The following is a 17,357-nucleotide window of genomic DNA, read 5'->3' as shown; positions in this document are numbered from 1 at the left end:
ACGATGAACGATAACAACGATGCGCGTTCACGCGGGTCGTTCATCATTATCGTTCATCGGGTAAACATGCAGGCCAACCTGACGATATTGTCAGGTTGCTGCGTGTTGGGGAATGGAGGAGAGAGCCCGGCGCTGAACGATATCGTTAATGATATCATTCAGCGGGTGTGCTCAATGCCATGAACGACATTGAGCACACCCTGCCGGGGACACACTAGACGATATCGCTCAGGGAGCATATCATCTAGTGTGTATGCTCCTTATGAGTACTCACTTCACATGTCATTCAGCTGTGGCTGTCAGTGTGTGCTGTGGGACTAAGCATTTAGCTCAGTGACAAACAGATGCAGAAATCAGCATCCTCTGTCCACCAGTGAGGCGACAGCTATAATTCTAGGTAGTAGTGCAGCTTTACACATTGGTACAGTATTACGTTTCAGAGTTTAAGATGCATTTCTAGTGTAAGTTAAGTGTATATAAATGAATATAAAAATCAAAACCAGTGATCATCAAATGAGACAGTGCATATTTGCATTTTTATGTTCTTTTAACTTATGTTGTACTGCTCTGTTTGTTGAATGTTTCTCTTTCCATATTATTAATGCTTACATTTATCTCAGTTGGAGAACTTCTGCAATATAGAAGACTTTGAAGCATCTACATAATTTGGATTTCAGCTTTCTTTTGCATTGAACATGATCACAATTCCTGTTAGGTCACAAATGCATATTTGAAAAATGCAGATTAAACACATCTAAATGCACATAAAGTGCATAAATAAATGCAATGTGGTTTATATGCATTTTTACATGTGTTTTAACAGATAATAAATTATATTGCAAAACCCGGAATGTAAGTAACATAAATAAATCTGTGTATTCTCATTGCACCACTGCAAGCATAAACTATTTGAAAAAATAATACTCAGACAATTCATGTCATGAACCTTAATATTTCATGGTATTTTATTAGCCTATGCAGATTTATGTGCATATTGTAACAATTACTACATTCACTATAATGACAGAATGGGGCATTTAAGAAACATGGTGTGAAAAAAATTACATTCTATCATTATCTTGTATAACATTTACCTGTGCACCATGTATCCTAAATGCCATCTGTTACTGTATGTACAAATATATCTCAGTCACATTCTAGCATAAAATGGATGTACAGTATAGGCTGTGTTTGGTATTGCAGGCATCATATATTCTCAATCAGTGCAGAATTGTTATCTGGAGAAGAAATAGCTATTTTAGGCTCTTGAAAAGGTAATAGAGGCATTAATAGAGATAAAGCTACACATATAAATGTTACAGTTGGTATACTGTATATAACACAAATTGATGCAATACTATAACTGTTTTTACAAACAGGACACACATACTACCTTTTGTTTGATTGTTACAATGTGCTGAATAAGAACAGTGTTTACTATTAACATCTGCTGTTCAGTAATCCAGCTATGACCTTGTATATTTCCTTGCTATATTCTTTTAGTACTAAGGGAGTTTAAATAACTTACACACCCACCAAGCTCCAGCTGTACATAAATGTGACATACTTTATACAAAAAAGAAGCAAAGAGTTACTAGGTGCCAGAGTGAATTAAGTGACAAATAGTAATGCCAAGTACAAAATTAAAAACATATTAAAAGCAGTTAATTTATACTACATAAAAAACAAAAACTTTTGTTGGCATTATGTCAACAACGGTTCCTGTATTTGTTAGGAATACAAAGTTGTCAGAAACATATTAAAGTCTGTCCATTTTAAGAGTAGTTTATAATCTTAAGATGGCTGTCTTCCTCCAATGCTTCGTTTCTAGTCATAGGATTTTCCGAATCCCAAGGAATTTGGTTCATCCAAAAACATCACCTCTTTTACTGCACCAAACCACTAAACTGATCATTGCTGCAGTCAAGAAAATAGGGACTAAAATAAGAGTTGTGAGAATTTCATCCGGAGGATCTTCCCATGTCACTGTGTCTGAAGTACAGTTTGCAAAAAATTGTCTGTGAATTCCAGTGATGAATTGTTCTGCCAAGGTGTTAGGCCAAAAGCAACCCCCATCATCAGATGTCAGCTTTGTACATAATGAAAAATGGTCATAATACCTAAAAAAAGAGAAAATGCTAATGTTAAAAGGGAAACAGTTTCAATAATATGTGCATATTATATACAAACACAACCAATTTCACTTTGTACACACTTTATTGAATATTAAAGAATAACATTCACTTGTATGATTTCTATTTTTACAATTTATGCATATATATGTTAAAACAAGTGACATTTTAATGTCATTTAATTTGCCTTGCATGGTCATTTCTAAACATGCAAGACAGTTATTGTAAAATTAGAAATTACCATTGAAATGCAATTTTTATGGGGTCACTATTCATTTGAATATTTATTCAGGCAGTATCTAACTACATATACATCAGAAAGAGGTTGTTTCAGGGTAAGTGTAACAACTATTTACATCAAGTTCTGAGAATTGTTGTGTCACTGGATGCATTATCAATGTTGGGTACTGTATGAACAGTGCATAATGAAAATAGGCACCCCAGGCCCTGATTTTTCAAAATTCAATTATCAGCATCTAAATATATTATGTGCATCCAAATTACATCAATAATTATCCCTAATATCACATTAACACCCTCGCACAGACACACTCACTACAGAAACAGTATAAACTATACATTAGAAGACATTTGAAAGCATAAACTTCATTTGTGAAAACAAGAACAGAGGTCTGCGCTGGACAATTGATTAAATTCAATAAATTTCAATAATAAGTGCACCTGCAGCATACAATTCCAAAGGATTTGCTACCCCCACACTAAAACATAAATACAAGCTATCAAAAATGTATCCAGCTGGTTGGAAACATTAATAACATAATGCAGCGCTGGTTGCACTAATATCTATTTAATATTAGGTAAGTTTAAAACATGCATAAAAATGATACATACTCATTATGATAATAATAAAAAATTTATATCTGTTCCATTAATAAGTATAAATCACATAAATGGTTCTCATGGGTATCAAGCTAGAACAGACATGTCAAGCTCAAAATACCAACCGGGCCGAATATTCAAGGTCTACGAGTGTGTAGGCCGCAACAGAAAAAAAAGTCTTATATGCAATTTTGAAAGGTTTATTATTAATAAAAACCAATTCAGTGCCCTCTGTAGTAGTGCCCCTTATGCAATTCTACCCTGTATTACAGTCCCTTTTGCAATGCTTCCTGAATTTGTGCCCATTACGCAATGCCCCTTATGCAGTGCCATAGTAGTGCCCAGTATGCAGTGCCCCAGTAATGCCCCTTATGTTGTGCCCCCAGTAATGTCCTTAGTAGTGCCCCTTATGCAGAGCCCTCAGTAATGCCCCTTTATGTGTGGCCCCCAGTAATGCCCTTAGTAGTGCCCCTTTATGCAGAGCCCCAAGTAATGCCCCATTATGCAGGTCCCCTAGAAATGCCCCTTATGCTGAGCCCTGAGTAATGCCCCTTTATGCGTGGCCCCCAGTAATGCCCTTAGTGGTGCCCCTTTATGCAGAGCCCCCAGTAATGCCCCATTATGCAGGTCCCCTAGAAATGCCCCTTATGCTGAGCCCTGAGTAATGCCCCTTTATGCAGAGCCCCCAGTAATGCCCCTTATGCAGAGCCCCCAGTAATGCTCTTAGAAGTGCCCCCATTAATGCCCTTTATGCAGAGCCCCCAGTAATGCCCCTTTATGCAGAGCCCCCAGCAAAGCCCCTTTATGCAGAGCCCTTAGTAGTGCCCCCAGTAATGCCTCTTATGCAGAGCCCCCAGTAATGCCCCTTAAGTTGTGCCCCCAGTAATGCCCTCTTATGAAGATCCCGCAGTAATCCCTTAAGTTGTGCCCCCAGTAATGTCCCTTTATGCAGAGCCCCCAGTAATGCCCCTTATGTTGTACCCCAGTAATGCCCCTTATTTTGTGCCCCCAGTAATGCCCCTTATGCTGTGCCCCCTCCCAGTATAAAAAAGGCCCCACTCACCTGTCTGTGCAGTACTTACCTTTCTTCATGACAGCCGCTGGGCACCGGTCCAGTCCTTGCTGTCCCGCATAGACGCTGCTGCTGAATGGATCTAATTAGATCCAGAGCGGCAGGTGAAGCTCCGCTCAACGCGGGCGATGCGGGTGACATCACCCGCACGCTGCATCACTGGGAACGCTGGCCTCTGATGCGATCAGAGGCTTCTGATCGCTTCAGAGACCCAGTGTTGCCAGTCTGGTGAGTAAACACTGCCCTATGCTCCGGTCGTGGCAGGGGTGTGGGCCGCATATTATATATATGTGAGCCCACACTCTGGGGTCACAGAAAATGTTTATTCGGGCCGCATGTTTGACATGCCTGAGCTAGAAGATAGTGTATACTTGGCTTTAAATGATTGAAAATTGCACAAAAAAATTCCCGTATGAGAGTAAGTATAATTAATTAATACACATGCAATATTCCATGTTTTAGCCATGGAGAAATCCAAATCAGACTGTCTGTAAAAAATTCAGACTGAAATACATCCGTGGTGTCCCCCAGTGGCTTAGCCAATCTACTCACATTCTTCCTTCCAACTATGTTCCATGTTCAGGGGTTATGACCAGGGGTAGTGGTATTTCTTCCACGGTAGTTGCCTTAGTTACTCACACCCATGTGTATATAGATATGGGGTTATGTTTATTTATGTGTATAATACTGGGACTTATGTATTTTGTATAGACTGAAGTATTAATGAAGGAATTATATGTATATTTATGGTTTGTATATTTGCTATGTAGCTCTGCGTAGAGTCATAAATGTATATTGATCTACTGTATAGGGGTAGATCGTTGAAGTCCAATAATATAAAAGAATATGAGAGTTTAGATGGTTTGCGTGTGTAAGAGGGAATTATGATGCATTTGTGTATTGCTCATCTGTGTGTTTGTATATTTATTATGGATGTTTATTTAAGTGCATATGTTCTTATGTCTCTCACAAATTATTAATAATAATTAGGGATGTGCTCTAGACCATTTTTGCCGGATTTGGATTTGGTTCTAATTCGTCGTCCGGCTTTGGATTTGGATTTGCCAAACTGCGGTGACTGGCTTTGGATTTGGATTTTTTACAAAAATTTACAAAAAAGCTAAAATCACATAAATTGGGCTTTTTTACTTCCTAGAGTGTTACTAACCTCGAAAACATTAATTTCCAATCATTTACAGTCAATTTAGAAAACCTCACATATATTGTTTTCACCATTATTGGCCAAAGGTTGCAGTGAGCTGACTGGTTAAAAAGCGTCAGAACAGCGGCACAGACACAACAGTTTAAAGCACATCTATGACACATTGCGACACAGCAGTGGCAAAAATGAAAGGTAATGCAATATGGAATTGTCTCCCACCCACCCTTATGTTGGATATTAAAAAGGACATGCACACTTTAACAAACCAAGCATTTCAGCGACAGGGACTGCCACTTTGTGGCTGAAGTGCTTGGTCTGTTTGGGCCCCCACAAAAAAAGCTACCAATCGGCTAAAGGCAACAGGTCTATAGTGGCAAGATGTCACCATCATTGCCATCCTCACCGTCATCAATGTACATGATCCAATTCCTCACACAATATTAATTCATCCCCGATGGAATCCACCATTACAGAAGTATCTGTACTGTGACATGATTGGCAGGAAAGTTTTCCCCATGAAATTTCCAGTTAATTTTAATAAACATAATTTTTTCTACATTTTGCGGAAGTAGCCTCCTACGTTGTTCGCTCACAAAGTTCCCTGCTGTTCTGAAAACTCTCTCTGAGTACACACTGGAGGGTGGGCAGCTTAAGTAATGCAAAGCCAGTTTATACGAAGGTCTCCAAATTGCCTTTTTTTTCTTCCAATATTCAAAAGGACTCTGGCCCTGATTCAGAGCCGGACGCTCTGACAAAGCACTCACTCTGAATCAGGGCTGTCCTTCCTAATTTTAGAGCGGCCTCCTGGTCGCTTGTATAGCTGTGGGTGACCACCCACAGCTATAGCGAGCGGCCAGGAAGATGGTGACGTTGGTCAAGACCATCGCGACCATCGGGCTTGCGATGAGACCCTTGTGGTAGGGTCTCGTTGCCGAAAGCCCTGGAGTGCTTTTGGCTCTTGCAGAGCCAACAGCACTCCCACTGACATCACTTGTGATGTCAGTGGGGCCGGCCCCAGACAGTAGGCGTTCCCATGGGAACGCCTCCGTCTGGGCAGCCACGCCCCCGGCACACCCACCAAAGGGGGCATGCTGTCACTCACCATCGACAGCATGCCCCCTTTGTAGCGAGACCCATAGCGATGGCTTGCCCGTCGCTATCCGGGTCTCGCACATGTGAGTGGGTCTGAATCAGGCCCTCTGTGACATGTCTACTTGTACAGTGTCCTGAAAATAATCCTCCACCATTCTTTGGATGGTAATCGTATTAGATGGAGTTATAGTAAAGGTGTTACTGGTGTTGGGAAATTCTTTTAGACTCGACCAGATGTTAAAATGTTGACTTGACTTATCTGCATCACCACTGGGTCTTTTGGAATAGGTGAATTTTTCTGGCTGCTGCTAGAGAAACCAAAGGAGTAGACGTCATCGTAGTGCCATGTGTCACTTCAGTTGCCAACTTGCTCACCAGGAGCGCTTTGGATCTTTTAAGATCTGGGTCAGTTGTAAAGAAAGACACAGCATACGACTTAAACCTAGGATCAAGCATGGTTGATAAAATATAATGATCAGATTTCAAGATCTTGGCCACCCGTGGAACCTGGCAACGCGAATAAAGTACTTGATCTATCAGTGCAGCATACTTTGCGGATTCACTTTGTTTAATCTCCTCCTTCAATTTCTCCAGCTGATTTTCCAAAAGCCTAATCAGGGGAATCACCTTATTCAAGCTAGCAGTGTCAGCACTCACTTCACATGTGGCAACTTCAAATGGTTTGAGCACCTTCCACAAGACAGAAAGTACTCTCCACTGTGCTGGGTTAAGGTACATTCCCCCTCCTCTCCCAATGTCATGGCTTGTTGTATAGCTATGGATGGCTTTTTGCTGTTCCTCCATCCGCTGAAGCATATAAAGGGTGGAGTTCCACCTCGTTACCACTTCTTGCTTCAGTTGATGGCAGGGCAAATTAAATTGCTCTTGCAGGTGCTGCAATCTCCTGCATGCTGTTGCTGAATTCCGAAAATGTCCCGAAATTTTTCGGTCCACAGACAGCATCTCCTGCACGCTCCTGTTGTTTTTTAAGAAACCCTGCACCACTAAATTGATTGTGTGAGAAAAACAGGGGGTGTGTTGGAATTCACCCAGCTGTAATGCTTTCACAATATTTGTAGCATAGTCAGAAATCACAAATCCTGAGGAGATTCCAAGTGGGGTAAGCCATGTTTCTATGACATCTCTTAGAGGTTGTCAGTGGTATGCCTCTATTGAGTCCGGTGATGCACAGAGTTGACTGCCTCTGAATGAGCTGGTGTTGTTTGTTATATACTGCTTCTGCTGAAGGCGATTCGCCCACCCAGTGGGGTGTCACAGTAATGTAATCTTTAGTTTGCCCACTACCGCTTGTCCACATATCCGTGGTTAAGTGAACAGTGGGTACAATAGCATTTTGCAGGCCAATAAGTAGGTTCTGTTTAACATCCTGGTACAGCCGAGGAATGGCTTTTTGGTTAAAATGAAACCGAGATGGAATTTAGTACTGGGGACACAGGACCTCAATTAACTGTGTAAATCCCACTGCATTAATTGCGGATATTGGATGCAGATCTAATACTAGCATAGCCGTCATGGCATCAGTGATCCGCTGTGCGACAAGGTCAGAGCTGTCATACTTGCTTCCCCTTGCAAGAGATTCTTTAACAGTCAATTGTTTTTTTGGTAAACTACTACTAGTAGTCTTCTTGGTCCACTTCTGGGATGAAGATTCACCCCCAGCAGCAGCAGCAGCAGCAGGCCCAGTGCTCAAAGATTCAGTTTCTTCTGAGGTGTCCTGGAAAGTGGAGGAGTCACCGTGACTTAGCATTAACAAATTGGATGCTGGACTACCACTGATCATTCCTGAGGATATTGAGGATGAAGGTGTTGTCAGTGGAGATTGCAGGTGCTGGGATTTAGTAGAGAGAAGGCATCTAGCTAATGCTGGACTGCTTGTTGTTATTTTTTTAGCATTAGTTTCTGATGTTATCATACACCTGTCATGAGCTCGCTGCAGATGACATAATAGCGTGGAGGTTCCTAGATGCTTAACATCCCTACCTCTACTAACTGTGGTCCCACAACGGCTACAAATGGCTTGACAAAGGTTGTCAGGGTTTGGGTAAAAATAATTCCACACAAAAGATGTGGATTTGTTGGTTCTATGCCCAGGCATGGCAATGGCCTTCTTATCTTGGCCAAGAGCTGCTTCCACTGGTGCCTGACTTATACAAACAATATCCTCATCCTCAACATCCTCATTAGTGCCAGCATCAGCTGCACATATATTCCCCTCATCCTCTTGCAATTCCACTGTAGCATCCTCAATTTTTATGTCTTTGGCAATACTGCTCATCCCCACAAATACAGATGGAACAGAAGCTGTGGAGGACGGCTTCTCTGAAAGGTCAGACTTACTCATAGCAATACCACTCGTGGACCCACTTACTCTCCTCAGGGATTTCTGACATTTGTGTTTGTGAAAACACAGTTTGATCTACCGCCTTATTGGTTTTACATTTCTTGTTACACTTCTTCTATAGTCAGATTGAAAAGGTATTTTATTGTCATGAGAGGCACAAGATGCCTCACTGACAGTTGCAGAAACACCACTCAGAAAAAAAGGCCAATGCCTGAGCCTTTCCTTGCCACTACGTGTGGTGAATGGCATGTTGCCAATTTTCTGTTTTTCTGCACTAGTAGTAGTCTTTAGAGGTTTTTTTTTGTCTTTACCCCTGTGAAATCTAGATTTTTTTAATTTCAGATACCCTAATTTTGTAAGCCTCTACGCCCTTGAGCATCAGCTTTAGATGATAGTGATGGACTTCCAGCAGCTGCAGTGCTAGCATTTGCTTGCTGCTTCTGCTCTCTGTTCATTGTTGTCATATTAATTTATCACTGAACTGGAGTCACGGAGCTTGTATACTATACACACAGTGGGCTTATGCCCAGTAAAGTCACGGAGCTTTTATATAGTTATACACACAGTGGGTTTATGCCCAGTCACGGAGCATGTATATACACGGTGGGTTCATGCCCAGACACCAAGCTTGTATACACACAGTAGGCTTATGCCCAGTAAAATCACGGAGCTTGTCTTCACACTGTGGGCTATATGTATACAAATGTGTAGAAACCCTCAAAGCGCAAAATATGTTTGGAGTCTGCCGGTGAAGTTAAACACAAAAGAGAGTCCCTAAAACTCCCCAATGTGAAAATAGCAATAAAACAGTAGTGATAACTTCTTGGCACTCAAAACAATCATATATACAGTAACAATGTAGAATAAATTTATTTACTTCAAAAAATGCTAATTAAAAGCGTTTTAATAAAATATGGAAGTATAAAATACAAATAAAAATACATGAAATCCAAATACTGTTTGGCAGTATGAAGTGCTAGATGGCGTAAAATTGCAGTAAAATACAAATACTGTGTAGCAGTATAAAGTGCTAGATGGTAAATATTGCACAATAATAGAAAGAGGGGGAGGGATGCTACCCAATAGAGAATATGGAGCCACAGGATGTTGAAAATACAGGGTAAACCCGGATTACCCTGTATAGGCTCCACAAAGCTTGCTCTCCAAATAAGCAAGGTCATCCCACAGATGAAGTTCAAATGAAGTACAGCATGCACCAGTCCAGGTGGACTGTGCATGCTGTACTTCATTTGAACTTCATCTGTGGGACGACCTTGCCTATTTGGAGAACAAGCTTTGTGGAGCCTATACATGTGTCAATCAACATCGACAGCACGCCCCCTTTGGTGCAAGACCCATAACAACGGCTTGGCCATCGTTATTCGGGTCTCGCGCATGCGCACGACGGAGCCGCCTCCGTCGTGCGCATGCGCACTTGGGCAACATCGACCCATTTGCGAGCGCTCAGCGCTCGTGAGCGGGTCTGAATCAGGCCCTTTGTCCAGTAAAGTCACGGAGCTTGTATACACACTGTGGGCTTATGCCCAGTCATGGAACTTGTTTACACACTGTGGGCTTATGCCCAGTCACTGAGCTTGTATACACACAGTGGGATCATGCCCAGTCACGGAGCTTGTATACACACAGTGGGCTTATGCCCAATAAAGTCACAGAGCTTGTATACACACTGTGGGCTTATGCCCAGTCACGGAGCTTGTATACACACAGTGGGCTTATGCCCAGTAAGGTCACAGAGCTTGTATACACCCAGTGGGCTTATGGCCAGTCACAGAGCTTGTATACACACTGTGGGCTTATGCATAGGTCACGGAGCTTGTATACACACAATGGGCTTATTATTATTATTATTACATTTTATTTATAGGGCGCCACAAGAGATCCGCAGCGCCATACATACAGTAAAGGGTACACAGAACATTACATTACAATACAGTATCCAACTTATAAACAGCACAAGTAACAATTAGCCACACAATTCTCCATACACAATATAGCTGGGAAGGTGAAGGCTGTCATAGAAGTGCTAGAGAAGAAGGCTGTGAGACAGTGAGGAGGAGGACCCTGCTCCTAGGAGCTTACCATCTAGGGGAGAGGGGAGACAGACAGATGACATGAGGCATGTGTGTTTAGAGGGGGACCTGAGTGCAGGAAGTAGGCGAGGTAGAAATAGCTGAGGCAAGATGGACAGAGACTTGGTGATGGTTGGTGACGGCTTATGCCCAGTCACGGAGCTTGTATTCACACAGTGGGCTAATGCCCTGTCACGGAGCTTGTATATAACAATATACACACCGTGGGCTGATGCCCTGTCACGGAACTTGTATATACACACAGTGGGCTAATGCCCAGTCACGGAGCTTATATAGCCCAGTCACAGAGCACACACAGTCGGCTTATGCCCAGTAAAGTGAAGAAGTCAGGTTAGAAGATTGCACTAGGCTAGTACTACTACACGGTATACAGTGACAGCACACACTAACTCGTCCTCTCGAAATGGCGCCGAATCCCAGGCGCCACGCCTTTTATAGAGGCCGAATGTCACCCGGTTCTCACAAGAATACAAGTATTGCGAGAATCCGATGCCGGCCGGGTGACATTCGGCCTCGAGGTGGAATGAAAGTCAGACAGGAACACCCGAACGGACTCGGGTTCCGCCTGTTCAGAGCGGTTCAGATTCCTCAGAATCCGAACCGCTCATCTCTAATAATAATACAATTTTAATATGGAGGATTTATATTTTTTATATATATAATTATGCTCCTTAAAATAACTAATAATAATAAGATTGTTGTAATTATTCTACACACCTAATTATATGGGGGAATCGCTTAAGAGTCCAACAGTGACATAGAGATGGGAAGTAATTAGTACTTTTATTCATCACCTGAAGTGTATCCAATGAAATGATTCTTTTTGCTACTTAAGAACAAGGAAATGGAGGTACATTAGCTTGAAAAAGTCTACAGAGTAGACAAAATGCGTCGCTGTCCCTGTCTGCAACCACTGTGGAACTGGTGATTTTGTCTAGTAATATTCTTGGACTATACACCTGGATGAGGAAAGGTTCATTGCCATCTTTTAACTCCAGCCACTACTGCTGTGAGCTGTACTGCGGCTGTTGTTGAACTGAATGGGGGGTACACGTGATATTGATGTGCTGTGCCGACCTGGTCTGACAAATACCAGACCCCTGACAGAGAGTGCGGCTGCACCAAACTAGCACCGAGAACCACGCTCTTACCACACCGGAAGCCACGCTCATACCACACCTTAAGATTGGCACTGAGTGTGAGTAACTAAGGCAATTACTGTGGAAGAAATACCACTATCCCTGATCATATCCCCCGAACACAGAATGTAGTTGGCAGGAGGAATGTGAGTAGATCGGCTAAGTCGCTGGGCTGGGGGATGCCCCAGATTCTAATATTTAATTCAGTCTGAATTTTTTACAGACAGCCTGATTTGGTTTTCTCCACGGCTAAAACATGGAATATTGCATGTGTATTGATTACTTATACTTACTCTCTTACGGGAATTTTTTTGTGCAATTCTCAATAATTTAAAGCCAAGTATACACATTTCTAGCTAGATGTGATTTGTACTTATTAAAGGAGCAGATATAAATGTTTTTTTTTATTATTATAATGTGTATGTATAATTTTTCTGCATGTTTTAAATTAAATAGATAAATTAAATACTATTAAACCAGTGCTGCATTGTGTTATTAGTGTTTCCAACCAGTTGGATACATTTTTGATAGCTTGTATTTATAATCTTCATTTGTGTCAGCTTCCAGAAAGTAAACTTCTGGGAAACCACTAAACTACAATGTACAAAGCTAAAATTTGGTACACAAGTTACTACATTATAAAGGACAAAAATAGTCTATGTGGAGGCATGATTCAAGAATCTTTGTTTTTGACATTGTTAAAGTAGACCACCCTAATGGCCAAACCACCTAGCTTCATTTTGCAATTATAATTTACCTCTATCGCCACATTGGTTTTGGGATGTGATCAATAATTATGTACTTCAGACTCGCTAGAGTTTGATTCTGTTGGACAAAATGGAGAGCCCCTGGTTTGTCAGATTTTCCTTCACTTAATGCAGATCTTACAGATGACCTATGGGGCCAGATGTATGAAGCTCTGGGAAGTGATAAAGTGCAGAGTGATAAGCGACCAACCAATCAGCTCCCAACTGTCATTTTTTAAACACAGCCTGTAACATGACAGTTGGGAGCGGATTGATTGGTCGTTTATCACTCTGCACTTTATCACTTTCCAGAGATTCATACATCTGCCCCATGGTCTTTGAAGGCACAAATAGTTTTGCCCATATGCCAGTCCACATGGGCAATATTACAAAAACACCACATGGTCTGTTGTGCATGTAACATTGTTCCCATGTGAGGATGTCTAAAAAACACACCAGTAATCATAACACAACATGTGATGCAGCCTGCACAGCAAAAACATTGTCTGAAAAGATTGCTGTCTTTTATTAAATATATGAATGAGTTCTTAAAATGTAAAAAATTTTTGGTGGTAAAAAAATCAATAGTTTTTGATACAAAAACATAAGCGGTTATCAAATGTATCAATGAAATATGAAAAATGTAATACACATAATGCATAGAAATTAGTAAATAAATAATAGATACATTATTGAACAAACACAAATGAAATATTAAAGGTCTGCTTTTGCTTATATAACATTTCTTATATAAAATATAAAGTATTTGTTTTCAATTGAATTAAAATTGACATTGCTTACCACTCTTAATTATATTCATAATAAGTAAATTAAAATTACATATTTCACATACTACGTCACATCGGAATATTTATTACAAGATGGCATTTTAGATTTATAGTGTTTCCATGTGTTTTATCTATTTACTACATTATCTGACTATTTTGTGTGAGTTTTTAGCAAAATGTTTCCATAAATAGCTTTTTAGTGGCATTTTTAATATTTTTTTCTACAATAGTACAGAATTCACTCTACTATAATTAAATTAAAATTATCTAAATTTTTTTAGCAAAAATAACTCTTCTAAACTGCTCCTCAAACTCCTGACCTAACCTTCCAATGAGTATTGTGTAACTGTGTAACTTGGGGGTGTGTAGGAATGTGTGAAGTTGTATATATTATGTATACATTATGAGTGTGTGTGACCGTATGAGTGTTTGTGTCAAAGCAGTTTTGTATGCTTGCAGAATTGACAAGGACAGTCTGTGGCTAGGCTTAAGCAACGCCAGATAATGGACAAGTAAACCTTAGTGCAATAAAATGAAATAGGCTCTGTTAAGCAATCATATATATTTCTACAAAATAGGAACGTGGCAGTTCTTCTAATGGAGTGCTGCTGTATGGAGAGCAAAGGAAGCAATTTATTTCAGCTCATGTACCTGACCATTTTTACTTTCAATACTTTGCTTGCTCAGCACTTTCAGAAAAAAATATTTTATTTTATTAGATGTAACTAATAATTTTCTCCATCCGTTATGTAGCATCTGAGTTTTTGTTTATCATTGAATTTGGATTGAAATACCACAGGAAGAAACTCACTTCTAAAATAAAATAAAAAAGATGATGTAAACTCCATTTGTCAAAAACAATTAATTTTGGTGAGTTACTCTGAATAAGCTCTCAATAAAATGTATAATTCAGGTTTTCAATATTTTTTGTGAAATTAATAAGATGTCATACAATGAGGCTGATTCTGAGTCACACAGATCTCTCTTCCTTGATGCAAATTGTGAGTTTTATGCAAACAGCGCATGCACAAAAGCATCTTTACCGTCCTATGCTGAGTCAGTCACAACTTGGCCGGATCTGTCTTTCCATGAAATAGGGTGATTCATTGGTTGAACTGGACAGTGGCAATGTGATCGCAAGTACCACCCTGACTTATGGGAGTGTCGTGGGAGTTTCACATGCATGATTCATGGATACGGAGAAAGGAAACCTAGTTCTAATGGATCTCCTGCACCTAGTATGGGTCTGGTGCAAGTGCAGATACTAATGATGGGCAGCACCGGTTTCCGCTTGCACATGCACAATCCCCCACATTAGTAGAAAGGATCACATTAGCATAAACTCATAAATCAGGCTTCCACGGCTGCCCACTACACCCACTTTGGGCCTGATTCAGCAAGGAATGCAATTGCTTATACGCACACAATCGGCCGACTGTTGCATACTCCCATGCGTCCGCAAAGCACTGCGTGTACCAGCCACAGTGGCGACGCAGACCCATCGCAGAGTGATTGACAGGAAGTGCCATATGTGGGTGGTGACGGGGGGTGGTTGAGGAAACGCAGGCATGCCAAGGCGTTTGAACGCCATTGCATGGGAGTGGTATAAATTAGCCACTGCGATGGCATACGCAGCCTGAGGACTCATAGCGTGCGAGTTTAGCAATTTCTGAGTAAGATCGACCTTGTGTTTTTGTGCATGAGGCTGCGATTGCACTTGATTGTGCCGATGGTTTCACAGTCTTGCTACACATTTCGGATGTGTGGAAGATAAAGTGGGCGTCCTTATGTACTGGTGGGTGTCCTTATGTACTGCTGCTGCGGCATAGCGATCGCAATGGTTTTGCTTACTATCGCAGTGAAACTGCGTGCGTACATATTATTGCTTTCGTAGTGAATCAGGCCCCTTTGTGTGCTACTCAGAATCTGCCCCAATAAGCATACACTGTGCTAACTGTAAAGAATCATACATGCTCCTAATAATGTTATTTTATAGCTTTTCATATAAAGTATTAATAAGCTATACAACACAAGGATCATGTTATGCATGTGTTACATGCAGGATTGGACTGGCCCGCAGGGGTACAGGGGAAATCCCTGGTGGGCCCCACTGTCTAAGGGCTCACCTTCTCTTCAATGTGCCAGGTTCCAGGCCTCAAATTATACATTGTTACTCTATTAGATGGTCAGTTACCTGGTGTAGCAGTACCACTGATCAATATGGGTGATTGGTTCCGTTCTGTAGAATCTACACCTATTGGTTAGCCAAGCACCTCGGGTAACTGGCCACACCCCTTCTGATAGATAACCACACCCCTTAAGCATGGGCCCCTACCACTGCATTCCCCGGTGGGCTCTTCATGCCCCAATCCAACACTGGATACATGCTACATTTTTCACCTGCTGAACTGTGATTGGAGGTGATCGTTTCCACCCATTTGAAACAAATGGCAAGCCAGAATGTACCAGCTAAATATGGGGAATAATGGTTAATGAATGGGGACACTCCATTATATAGGATGACAGTAACAATCTCCACTGGGCTCTTTACACCCTTGAACAGACGTGTGCACATGCACCTATTCTCAATTACATGAAAGCCTCATTGACTCATGACAAAAGCTTTGCCATTCCTCTCAATATTTTACTCATTTTGCATCTTTTGAACACTGATAGTGCAACCAAAGCACAAGATATGTGTACCGGCCTGTACACAAGCAGGGGATTTTCATGCTATAGCAAAGAAGATGCTAATCTGAATAAAAAGGCAAGAGACTGGGGGCCGATATAAATGAGCGCACACCATGCATCCCATCATGTAGCACTATGCAAATTCACACTGTCACAATTGTAAGAAAAGTGTGAATACTAAGGGGTCTATTTATTATCATACTAATTTGGTGCTAGCGCCGGAGCAATTCATCATTGCTCCGGTGTGGGAAAAGCTCATCCGAAAATCAGCTGTCTCTGCGAGCAGATTCACTGCTGCACACATACAGGTCACGCATGCGCACGAGAGCCCCGACGTCCGGCGGATGGAGGTGGAGAGGGGCAAAGGGATCCGAAAGGATCCTCCTTCTCATTGGGAAGGAGCGGGTAGCGGGAGCACTTGCCATCTGAAGATGGCGATTGCTCCTGCAATCAAGCTCCGAAAATATTATATTTTCAAAGCTTGATGAATTCTGTCCCTAAACTAGCTTATGGGGACAGCGGGCCATTCCGCGAGTGGAAGGTAAGTAGGAGATATCTGTGATATCTGCTGCTTTACCTTCTTGATGAATGGCCCAATAACTTAATTTCTACAATTGCAGGTAAAAAATTTAATTTTCATCTGCTTTTGTAAAAATTAAGTTAGAGTGAATAGCCCCCTAAGTCCCCAGTTCACTACAAGTCTGTTAGTATGCAATGAATAAAAAGATGCTAAAAAGCAAAAGTACGAAATCATAATCCGTGGCAAGGCATCTAAGTCGCACCAAGCATCTCACACCATATAGCACAAAAATAATAGGTGTATGAGGACACATCTGTAGTAACAGGAATTAGGGACATATTTATCAAGGTACAATAATGCCCATGATTTTAACCAGAGATGGGTCTTTGCTCTATAGATTAAGGGATCACTATAAGGTAAACCTGGCTTATGCATGCACAAATCACCTCAAACTGGCACAAAAAATTAAGTTAACCCCTACTGATCTGTGCTGGTATTGCAGAGGCAGTTAGTATCATGCAACAATAAGAAAAAAACATGCCATTATCACCACTTATTCTTATCACCACTTATACTAATACCCCTGTCATTGTGATAGCCAGTTAACCTAATCATCAGAATAAACACTATGTGCTCCTCTATTCGACAGGAAACTCAGAGCAGGAGTGATCTTTACCAGGTTTCTCCTGCAGGCACTACTAG

At 41.2% G+C, this 17,357-nt stretch overlaps 1 protein-coding gene across 1 annotated transcript in view; it reads right to left on the bottom strand.

The window, feature by feature from the left end:
* Window positions 1-966: 966 nt before the first annotated feature.
* Window positions 967-17,357, bottom strand: part of RAMP3 (receptor activity modifying protein 3) — a 228,183-nt gene continuing 211,792 nt past the window's right edge. The window contains exon 3 of the mRNA XM_088445636.1: window positions 967-2,120. Within this exon, the coding sequence (XP_088301762.1) occupies window positions 1,865-2,120 (256 nt within the window). The 3' untranslated portion in view covers window positions 967-1,864. The remainder of the gene's footprint in view (window positions 2,121-17,357) is intronic.

Source organism: Taudactylus pleione, unplaced genomic scaffold, assembly GCF_031769625.1.
Source record: "Taudactylus pleione unplaced genomic scaffold, aTauple2 ptg000386l, whole genome shotgun sequence".
NCBI lineage: Eukaryota > Metazoa > Chordata > Amphibia > Anura > Myobatrachidae > Taudactylus > Taudactylus pleione.
This window is presented reverse-complemented; position numbering and strand designations above follow the sequence as displayed.